Source organism: Nelumbo nucifera, chromosome 1, assembly GCF_055504915.1.
Source record: "Nelumbo nucifera cultivar China Antique chromosome 1, China Antique-T2T, whole genome shotgun sequence".
Classification (NCBI taxonomy): Eukaryota; Viridiplantae; Streptophyta; class Magnoliopsida; order Proteales; family Nelumbonaceae; genus Nelumbo; species Nelumbo nucifera.
In genome coordinates, this window is record NC_142649.1 from 58,294,842 (window position 1) to 58,307,072 (window position 12,231).

At 30.9% G+C, this 12,231-nt stretch overlaps 1 protein-coding gene across 1 annotated transcript; it reads left to right on the plus strand.

Annotated features, from left to right (window-relative positions):
- Positions 1-1,594: 1,594 nt before the first annotated feature.
- LOC104585834 (putative vesicle-associated membrane protein 726) lies at positions 1,595-7,597 on the plus strand. Its single transcript, XM_010242839.3, has 5 exons — positions 1,595-1,887; positions 6,146-6,287; positions 6,378-6,498; positions 6,715-6,777; positions 7,192-7,597. Exons 1-5 carry the CDS (start codon positions 1,698-1,700, stop codon positions 7,333-7,335), a joined length of 660 nt encoding a protein of 219 aa, XP_010241141.1. The 5' UTR covers positions 1,595-1,697; the 3' UTR covers positions 7,336-7,597.
- Positions 7,598-12,231: the final 4,634 nt, after the last annotated feature.

A 12,231-nucleotide genomic window follows, 5' to 3' on the forward strand; every position in this document is an offset into this window, starting at 1 on the left:
TTTTTTTATCAAAAGCCCACTTAAATGCAAATTTAATTATTTTTTACTGATGTACTTTTACATCTTATTATCAATGTAAATATGCATTGGTTTGTCATTTGTCAATGCATAAATGTAATGTTACCAAACATAGTCAGAAGTGAATCAAAGTGCAAATTTACCCTGAACCGGGACTTATACTCCATTTGCATTATTTCCAAATGTAGCCTTATTAATTTAGATGAATGGGATGGTTGTGTAATGGGCTGTGAAACCAATGATAAAATGATAACATCCCACATATAGGTGATAAAATCATGGGCCTACATGAAAGGTTGAATGGTTGTGAGCCCTATATATCAAAAGACTGGTGTGGGTGTTATCATTGGTCCCACAACCTAATGAACAATTGTCGTACTAATTTATAGAAATGAATAATAATTGGTTGGGCAAAATTAGATTAAGTGAACAAAGCAATCAGGTTTGATCTAAACCATTGACTTTTTCTAATTAACCCCAATGATGATCCATTGAAAGTAGGGATCAAAGTTCAAAGTATCGACACGTATTAGCCTGTATCGGCCGACATGTATTGTTTCGAGAGCTCCCCGATACGCCCCTACAGAGGGTGTATCGGGGTTTTGACTGGTTCAGAGGGTGGAGGAGCCTTAAACCGGCCCTCTAAACCTGTTTTGAAAAAAAATAAAAAAAACAATACCGATATAGCCCGATATACCCCTACCAGCTTATCGATATTTTGAACCTTAGTAGGAATGCAAATGGATCAGATTGGATTCGAAAAAAGGTATATCCGAATTTGATATGATGAACTGTAGGTCTAATTCAATCCAATTGGATCTCACAAATATTGAATTGGATTCAAATCCAATAAAGGCATTGGATATCCAAATATGATCCGATCCGATTTAATTAAAAAAGAAATAATAAATTATTAAAAAAAGAAAATATAATATTTTAATTATATATATTTTATAAAAAATTTACAAAAAAATACAATATACAATACAAATAACATACTTATAAATAGATAAATAAATAACATATCCATATTTGGATCCGACAAAATAATAGCAGAATTCGGATATGATCCGATAGCCATAGCTGAAAGTAAAAATCAAAACACACGTAGCGTGAAGCGTCGTAAGGTTCCCGGTTACCCTCGACGAGGAATGAGGAATGTTCTCATGTAGGACCCATATCACCGTTCATAAAGAACACTTTGTGGGACCCACCGCACTTAATGTTCTGCATGAAATCGGATGGTGATCTGAATTCCGAGGCAAGGGAAGGCCCACACGCCATCTTGGCTGTAGTCTTGGCAATTCTCTAATCAATCCTTATTATTTAGATTAGGTGCCACGTCACGCGATAGATAAACCATCTGAATGGTGTTATCGTAATTATATGCCAAGAAGAATGGCAATTGTTGCTGTTGAACTAAATGGAAGAAAAGGAGCATTTTGTCCTCACGCTCCAATCCATTTTAAACAAAACATTTTTCTATATAAAAATAATTCTCCTATCTCGGCGAACATTTCGCTCCAACCCGTCCTTCTCCGATCGTCTCTCTTCATCTCTCTCCCTCCCTCATCCCCCTCATCCCCCTCTTTTCTCTTTCTCTCTTCCTCTCTCTATCTTCGTCTCTGACATCCTTCTCTCTCTCTCTCTGAAACTCCTGCTGCGTTAGGAGTTGCGAGATGGGGCAACAGTCTTTGATCTACAGCTTTGTGGCTCGAGGAACGGTGATCCTCGCCGAATACACCGAGTTCAAAGGGAATTTCACCAGCGTCGCTTCTCAATGTCTTCAAAAGCTCCCCGCCAGCAACAACAAGTTTACGTACAACTGCGATAACCACACATTCAACTATCTCGTTGAAAATGGTTTCAGTAAGTCTAATGATATTTGGATGTTCTCTTCTTTATTTTCATATAGATTTTTTCTTCTTTTTTCCTTATTCCTTTTGATATGTTTCCCGTGTGATTCATGTTTGGTTTGCTTGATTTTTATATTTCCTTGTTGATGATCTGTCCTTTCGTCGTAGGAGTTAACATTTTTTAAAGCCAGATTTAGATGTAGTATTTGTTTTATTTACTTATTTAAATTTTCATCTGCTGATGAAGGCCTCTTTTCCGTCTGATTTTGGTTCATTCGGTGCATGTTCTGGTTGATTTGGATAATTTTTATTACGTAGCTCATTGAATTCACTGTTTATGTGCATTCCCGGTGTCTTTGATATTGTTAATCTGAAGGAGGACTACAATAATCTGGTTTAGATCCATTGCTCTTTTCTGTTTACGTCGTTTTCAATATCGTCGCCTTCGGAATTGGGATTATTTTTCTGACATTCTGACTGGTGGACTAAGTCAACAAAACATCCTGTAAAGATAATTAGACGTAGATTGTTGAAGATGCATTAACTTATCCATTTATGCTCATTTGTTATTGATATATAAAGCATGGAAGAGGTTACACCACACGAAGTTTACATCCGAATGAGGAGAACAAACGATGGTTGTTATTAAGCTGGTTATTGTTGTTATAACATATTGGGTATTATATTAGACAACTTGTATGTTGATATTAATATGAATATGTCTTATAAATGCATGGATATAGATGAAAAATATGGAAATATTTGGATATATTAGGGAAATACATACAAATTTCATAGATATATTAATAACACTAAATTTAAAGTTAAAATATCCACAAATAATATATAAATACATAAGAAATGTGAATTTTAATGATATATTAATATATCAGGATGCATAAATCTCATATAATTTTATTGATTCATCAATCAAGTGTCCGATACACATGTTATATACATTTTTACAAATTAATACATTCACATGGCCATTATTTTGTTTTTTCTATTTAAATCCAAGGCACAAAATATATGCAATTATTATATCAATTATTTTTTATTATACTATTTTTACTTTTTATCATCAACAAAAAATTCATCTAAAATATGGGTTACAAAAAATTCAATTATTTGTAAGCCTGCAAAGTGTGATAAGGTAGTGGTGGTCAAGCCTCCGAAGGTCTAGAGGAGAACGACAATGGGAGGGGTCGGTGATTGCCAGGAGAGAGGAAAAGAGGAGAGAGAAAGTATGGGTTACTCCTTCATAATGGGTTTGATAAAGGTCTTAATAATGGATCCTATATGGATATGGGCCCCTATTTATAATGTTTTGGACCTCCCACTTTCTAGAATCTTCCTATATCTTGTCTTTTCGTATTTTGTCCTTCAGTTATTATTCTAGAAAGCTATGGTATTTAAATTGATGCAAATTAAGTGATCAATCAGTTTGAACCAGTTCAATCTAACTTGGGTTTACACCGGATCGACTATGTTAATGCACTATATAAATCCACTTTCTTATACATCATATGCAAATTCATAATTTTTAATAACTAAAATAATTATTCCGTTATTAATATTTTATTTCTATAATTTTTTCTGAAATAAAAACATTTTTTGATATAGATTTTGATTAGTGTATTTGATATATCCAATTTAATATTATATTCTCAAATATTTTGTGAACAATATTTTTGTTTCTTGTGAATAATAAATGGTCATTTACTAAAACACCCCCTATAGTTTGCAACCTATTTTGACTTTCACTAAGAAGTGTTTGTTTTGCCATTTGAAAATAGTAACATGATCACCTAAACTAAATGAAAAATGTTTAATGACATGGGCCCATGATTGTTTATTTCCAAAATTACCCTTAACACTTCTTTCTATAGAAAACAAAATCAACCAAATAGAGCCAAATAGAATGGTTGCTCATGTCTTACTAGCGGCAAAAATGGTACTCTCATTTTTATTTTCCTTTCATTAATTTATTCAAATGGATGTTAGGGTCAAAACTACCACCATCCTCTGTTATCTAATGAAAAGTCAATTAAGTAAAATGATTATAGGGGTGTTTTAATAAAACAAAAACTAAAGGGTAGGTTTGTGTAAATCAATGAAACTATAGAGGGCGCTTTAGCGAATGACCCAATAATAAATATGTTGTTATTTAATGTAAACTAAAATAATAATTTATAAAAATATATAAAAATTTTAAGACACTTATCAAGGAAAATTTATAAATTTTAAGTTATAAAATAATAATTCTATTATTAATAATTAGTGTATAATTTTGTTGAGATTAAAAATCATTTTTAAATATAAATGTGGATTGGATGTACTATTTATTTCATCAGTTTATAAAATATCAAATTTGAATATTATTCTTTTTATTTTAGTTAGAATTGTTCAATATAAATATATTTTATTTATTTGGATTGCATGTAGACACAAAAGTTAATAAAAGTTATAATATATTTCACTTATTATCGCAAGAATTCAGACACCCCATATCAAGCATATCGACATTTCAATCATTGATTGTTATTAGTTTTCTTTTTCCTGTTTCAGTGCACCTTATATTGCTCTTAAGTGTCTGAATTGTTGACCATTCTGGAAAGAAGTTTTTGATGTCCAAAGCATCTGATCATCTTTGGATAATTGTAATCGATGAAGGATAATGCTTGCAGCTTCTGTCATGAACAGTAAATGTTTATCTTTTTCGATATGAATTGCTATTCAGGCGTTTTAATCAAGCGGCGATTAGTTTTCTGGTTTAAACTACATCTTCGTGACACAAAATGTTATAGTTTATCGCTAGTTTGAGTTAGTTTTGTACTTCATGACTCACTACTACGTTCATATTAATCTGGTTCAATTGTTATTGGAGTGTTAGTTGATTAACTAATTTGCTATGCTTTTCAATCATAAAAACCTCCTCTGAGGTTTCATTTTCCCAAAAACCTCTCCTGTTTCACAAAAACCTGTAATTATCTCCTGTCCATCTTTGTTTCAGTAATGAAGACTTCAAAGTTACGAAATTACTCTTATAGCTTAGTAGGGAATCTTTCAATATAACTCAAAATGCTAGATTTTTCCTTCTAAACTTCACTAGACCTAAAGTTTTTATAGAGTAAAATTACTTTATTCTTTTCAATCTAACTCAAGGATTTTTTAATTAAAAGTGAAAAATTCTTTTAGGGGTATTTTAATAAATTTCCATCTGAATTGATAGATATAAGGATAAAATGGATACTTTTGAAAAACTAACGCATTAGGAAAAGGAGGTAACTACAGGTTTTTTCAATACTACAGGGGAGGTTTTTATAATTGTCAAAAACCTCAGGGGATATTTTTGTATTTCACACAAAAAAATCTACATGAGTAGTTATGCATGTAATAGGAATCTAAGTGTGTTAGATGTCTTATTTCAAGCAGTTTCTTTAATATAATCCTGGTTTACAATCTAATTTATTTATTTCAAACATTTCTCATTCCAAAATCTAACAAGTACTGATTTACAATCTAATCCTGATTTATGAGTCATCAAACAAATTAGGTAAATATGGGTCAGACCAATGGACGTCCTGGATTTGGAATTCAACATTTGGAAACAGAGGTTCAATTGGTATTTGTAATTTGAGATGGCAGTTTCCAAAGATTGTCTCAGAATTTAAATATTTTGAGCTAGTTATATCTATAATAACAATCTGAAGATGTAGCCTGTAGGGTCTGGGAAGCGTGATAAAGGTCTGGAACTCCTACACTTTTTTACTAGACTTGTATTCAGTGTAACATGTGTCTTCTCATAGGTATGGGTATTTTTACTTGTATAAGGAGATACTTGTCAGTTGTCACAGACTGAATGGAAGTGCAAGAAAAGAATGGAGATCCAGATGCACACAGTTTCTTAAGTCAACTATCAATGTAGTAGGACTTGTATATTATATACTTTGGGATGTCAGTTCCTCTTAGACAACTTAGGGAGGAGCCATTTATCAAATATCTTTATTTGAACTTAGGGAGGAGCCATTTCCTTAGCCTAATAACAATGTCGTAAGATCTGTAATGGTCATGACTTGTCCTGAGGATGGGGGTCCTGAAGTAATAAGAAGCTGAATTATCAGTTTTAGTATCTATTTTGTTCTACTAATTTAGTTGTTTATTGATGTGATGTAGGAGTGCTCATTTGAGCAGTATTTTAATATTTGATTACTATAAATTTTTCCTTGACCATTGCATAGTTCTGATTTTTATTGTCTTGGATCCTGCAGCTTACTGTGTGGTGGCAGTTGAGTCTGCTGGCAGACAAATTCCCATTGCCTTTCTTGAACGAGTGAAGGATGATTTCAGCAAGAGATATGGAGGAGGAAAGGGTACTACTGCTTCAGCCAAAAGTCTGAACAAGGAGTTTGGGTATTCTGCTTATCTCTAGCCTTTTGACAATATTTGTTATCAAGGGATTATATGATAGAAATGACAATACTTCTTCATCAATGTCATTAGGCCAAAACTCAAGCAGCACATGCAATACTGTGTTGATCATCCAGAAGAGATAAGTAAGCTAGCAAAAGTGAAGGCCCAGGTTACAGAAGTTAAGGGAGTGATGATGGAAAATATTGAGAAGGCAAGTCAAAATAATTTCTTGTAATTTTTTCTTTTTCTCCTGAAAAGTTCTTCTGTTCACCTGATTTTTCCACATTGCTGCTAAATATCATTATCATGCTTCAGTCAGAGATTAGTTGGAACATAATTTGCACTGCTTTTTCCAATTGAAAAAAAAAATGCTGTTTCATGGTTTGGGATGTGTTGAATGCTTAATTAAGAATCTTATCATGTACAGGTTCTTGACCGAGGTGAGAAAATAGAGCTTCTGGTGGACAAAACAGAGAACCTCAGGTCGCAGGTTAGTTGAAGCATTTGCCATGTATTAACAGTGACTTGATAGCTGGTGAAATGTTTAATGTTGGAATTTGACCAGAACCTATTTTTTGTTTCATTTGGATTGTATTCCTAAGGCTCAGTTTGGAAGGAGTACAAATGCAAATATGTAGAGTGCAAAACCTTATATTTTGCATTATTTTGTATGTATTTGCACAGTACATATTTGCATTTGTATTCTTTCCAAACTCAGCCTAAGTGAACACTACTGACAAAAATATGGAGATTATTTCCATTTCCCAGATGAGGATTATGGATTTTATCCTAGCTCTGATCTTCATGCCATCCCTTTTCTCATATTTTCTCTCATCCCTGTACATATTTTCTTCTGTTTGTACAATGAGTGATATCTATATACATTTTTTTATCATTGTTTCAGGCACAAGATTTCCGGCAGCAAGGAACCAAATTAAAGAGGAAGATGTGGTGGGAGAACATGAAGATAAAGCTTATTGTTTTGGGTATTTTCGTCGCTTTGGTTCTCATCATCGTCTTGTCTATTTGCCATGGTTTCAATTGCTGATCAAGCACAGTTGCTCTGTTTCGCTTCCTGTAATGCTTGATTAGAGTTATCTTACTAGATTGGTCCTGGTCAATTGTCATCCTCTGTGAATGAGTTTCTTCTCTTGCTTATTTTGCTCTTTTCCCTTGACCTTTTTGGTTACTCACCCCTTCTTGTCAGCTAGCATTTGGGGATGGGAATGGTTATACTTTTGAGGACATTGCATGTATAGAGAGTACGAATGAATTCTTTATATGTAATTAGAAGTCTTTTGATGCCGGAAGCATTTTGCTCAACAATGCTGGGAATATTTGTTACAAAATTCCTTTTTGTTACTATGGATTACTCGGTTCCAAAATGGTCCATGTGTGCAAGAAAATTTTAAATGAGATTTTGCAGATAAAGGAAGAATAATAGGTGATATATATATAATTTATTGGTTTTGAAACACATCTATGCTATAAACTTCATAGTCTGATTTTAATTAACCATTTAATTTGAATTTATTCTTTTCAAATAAAATCTAGATTTGATCATTTTCAGTAATTATTTTTTATTGATAATAGTTGGAATTGTATTCATTGAGGAAATCTCAAAAAACAATATACATCTATCTATTTATACTACTTATAAAAGTGTGAATGAGGAGGTATTAGGAATGGCAACGGGGCGGGGCAGGGACGGGGAGCCTCTCCCCATCCCCATCTCCATCCCCGTCCCCGTCCCCATTAAGGGGATAAGGTTATCTGCATCCCATCCCCATCCCTGCGAGAATTCCCATTCCCCGTGATTTTTTATAATATTAACCATTTTGTTTTTGATTTTTATTTTATTTAAAAACATAAAAATAAAATAATTAAAATTTATGATCCTATTAAAAAAGATTCAAATATATTCAACCATATTTTAAAAAATACTAATATATAGATGTATGTGTGCATATATACATATATGCATATATATTAGTGGGGATCCCACAGGGCGGGGATCGGGGTCCCCGCGGAGCGGGGATTGCTCTCCCTGTCCCCGCTAATGGGGATGAAAATTTCCCCATCCCCATCCCCGTAGGGGGAAATTCATCCCCATCCCCGCCCCATTCGGGGCAGATCGGGGAAATGGGGAAAATTGCCATCCCTAGGAGGTATTGGCTTCTGGAAAATTTCTTTACTAAAATACCCCTTCTCTTGAATTTAATTCATCTCCATTGAAAGGGCAGAAAATGTAATTAAAAGAATACCATTAAGTAAATTTAATTACCTCTCATTAAGTCTTACATTTAAGTCATTAAATAAATCACATTCTCTCTCACTGAATCCAACATTTATACTTTTGTTTATCATTATTAAATTCCACTAATAAATCTATACACAATAATTATTAATAGAATGTAATTTTATATTTTTAAAATAAACCTAGAAATGAAATCATATTTTCCATCTAGGTCGTGGGTAAGTATTTCAACCATTTGGGTCAAATGGATAATTTCATGATGTCACAAGTAAATAATGCAAATTTAGAAATATAAAAAATGCAAAAAATATAGAAAAAAGAAATTTGGAAAAAAATTGGACACATTTCTATTATTATATATTTGTCATTAAAAAATAAATATGATAAAATAGACATACTTTTATTAATGATGGACATCAAATATACAACTTAGAACCAATGGGAAATTAAACCATCTTCCTATCTAGGGGTGGGTTAGTGGTTCAACCTTTCAGGTCAAATATGTTAGCTCATGATGTATAATTAAAAATAATTTTTTAAAATAGAATAGTACAAAAAAATATAAAACAATTTTGGACACATCTATAATATTATATACTAATAATATAAACAAAAATAAGAATGATAAATAATAATTATTTTATCAATGATATAAATGAAATGCAAAATTTAAAACCAATTTGAAAATGAAACCATTTCCATATCTAGATGGTAAGTAGGTCAATGATCTAACATTCCGGGTCAAATGGGTCAATCTATGATGTCATAACTAAGTAACGAATATTAAATACATACATACATACATACATATGTATATATATATATATATATATATATATATATATATATATTGATACAGTTCTATTGTTATATATTCATCATATTAAACAAAATAAATGTGAAAATAAGAATTACTTTTGTCGATGATGAAAATGGAATACATGATTTTAAATTAATCGAAAAAGCAAAATGGTTTTTCCATCCAAGTGGTGGGTTAGTGGTTAAACTATCCATGTCAAATGGATCAACACATAATGTTATTATTAAATAATAAAATACATAAAATTCTAGAAAATGTAGAAATTTATTGATAATTTTGGGTACATTCTATAATATTATATATTCATCATCTAAAAATGTGTGATTAATGAGAATCATTTTCATTAATGAAAGAAATGGGATAAAAATTAGAATAAAAATAAAGCGCATTAATGTCTAACACATGACCCAACTAACCATGTCCAATGGTTCAATAATTCAATTAGGTAGGTCATCATAGGCAAGTGGTTTGGTAGGGATGCAAACATATTAGATCAGATTTGTGTTCAAATATGATCTGATCCAAAGATTCGATCGGATTTCATAAAAATATTGATTCAAATCCAAATTTGATCAAGATGTCGGATATACGAGTATGATATGATCTGATTTATTTAAAACAAAAAAAAATATTAAAAGAAAAAGAAAATATAATAGTTGAAATACATATATAAAAGTATTTAACTATTTCCATCATATAAAAAGTTTACAAAAATGCAATATAGATAACATATTTATATATAAATAACACATAGCATATATATTATATACAAATACTATATATATAAATAATTGATTTGACAACAATATTAAAAACCAATGTTCAAAAAATATATTGGAATTGCATTTCCTCTTGCTAAATAAGTAATTTTTATTATCTCATAAATTAAATAATAAAAAAAATATAGATTTTTTATCAAAAAAATTGAGCATACATTAATATTATATATTCTTCATATTAAACAAAAATATATTTGAAAAAATAATAATTATTGTTAGTAAAGACAGAAATGGCTAAAATACAAAGAAAAAAAATGAATTAGTGTCTTAATCATAGTCCATTTTTTTGGTTAAATAGGTTTACGATTCAACTAGTAAGGTCATTTGGTTGCTGATTATTATTATCATCATCATTTGATATTGCCATGTGCAAAAATAAATGCAAAAATAAGAATTACTTTTATTGATGATGAAAATGTAATACATAATTTAAAATCAATCGAAAAAGAAAAAAAATGGTTTTTCCATCCAAGTGGTGGGTTAGTGGTTCAATTATCCATGTCAAATGGATCAACACATGATGTTATTATTATATAATAAAATACATAAAATTATAGAAAATGTAGAAATTTGTAGATAATTTTGGGTACATTCTATAATATTATATATTCATCATATAAAAAACTATGATTAATGAGAATTATTTTCATTAATGATAGAAATTGGATGAAAAATAAGGAACATTAATGTCTAACACATGACCCCACTAACCATGTTAAATGGTTCAATGATTTAATTAGCTAGGTCATTGTAGGAAAGTGGTTTGGTAGGGATGCAAACAGATCAGATCAAATTTGAATTAGGGTATATTTGAATTCGATTAGATCTAAAGATCTTATCGGATCTGATAAATATTGATTCAAATTTGAATCCGATCAAGATGTTGGATATCTGAATCTGATACAATCCAATTTAATTTAAAAAATTATAAATTATTAAAAGGAAAAGAAAATATAATAGTTGAAATAAAGGAAAATAAAAAATATAAGTATTTTTCAACTATTTTCACCATATAAGAAGTTTACAAAAATGCAATATAAATAATACATTTATAAATAAATAATAAATAACATATATTATATATAAATGGTATACATATATAATTGATTTGACCACAATATTAAAAACAAATATTCAAACAATATACTGCAATCGCATTTCCTCTTGGTAAATAAGTAATTTTTATTATCTCATAAATTAAATAATAAAAAATAAAAATATAGAATTTTTTATAAATTTTATAAAAAAATTTGAATATGCATTAATATTATATATTCTTCATATTAAACAAAAATATGTTTGAAAAATAAGAATTATTGTTAGTAAAGGTAAAAATGGCTAAAATACAAAGAGAAAAAAATGAATTAATGTCTTAATTATCATCATTTGATATTGCCATGCGCAATGCGGGTGCACTTTTACTAGTTGACTAGAAACGTGAATAAAGGCAATATCACACGATAATATGAGTGTCTCGTACAACTTTGCATTAGACACTATAGCTATATTTGGTTTGAAGGAAATGGTAGGGATAGGAAGGAAAAGTCAAAGAAACCTATACAAGGTTTGTAAAGGTTTCCCTGCCTTTTCCTTCCTTTCCCTGCATTTTCCTTCAAAACAAACATAGCCTACAAGAAAGTGATTTCGTAGAAACTAGTCAAAGGTAACCTCATAGTATTGTATTGGCAAGAGCACAAGGTCACCAAACCGAATGAGGTATGGTAGTAGAGGACCTCGTGGCAAAGAGAACTTTAGAGGAGTGAGATCTAGATATATGCTTACATTGCGGGCATGATATGAAGAGGTAACCTTGCGAGTGTGAAAGATTTGTCTTATAGAAAACCCCACACAAGAAAAACCTCGTAATCCCACTAGTGTTGATCTCATGGAGACTAAATGGGACCTTGTTGTAGCTAAGGGTGTCAAAGGACCAGTTTGGGATTGGACCCTGTCCAGTCCAAAATCAATTTGGATGGATTGAATGGACCAACAAGACTTCGTTTGGACCATTCCGATCCAAAATGTTTATTAGATTGGATTGGACCTGGTCCATCCATATTAAATTTATATTGGATTGGGTTGGATTAA

What these genes read in the sequence shown, in the direction of transcription:
- LOC104585834 (XM_010242839.3), top strand. Translation starts at nt 1,698, where the DNA reads ATGGGGCAACAGTCTTTGATCTACAGCTTTGTGGCTCGAGGAACGGTG. An exon ending in TCTCGTTGAAAATGGTTTCA is followed by an intron (nt 1,888 to 6,145) that starts GTAAGTCTAATG and finishes TGGATCCTGCAG; the next exon opens with CTTACTGTGTGGTGGCAGTT. An exon ending in AGTCTGAACAAGGAGTTTGG is followed by an intron (nt 6,288 to 6,377) that starts GTATTCTGCTTA and finishes CAATGTCATTAG; the next exon opens with GCCAAAACTCAAGCAGCACA.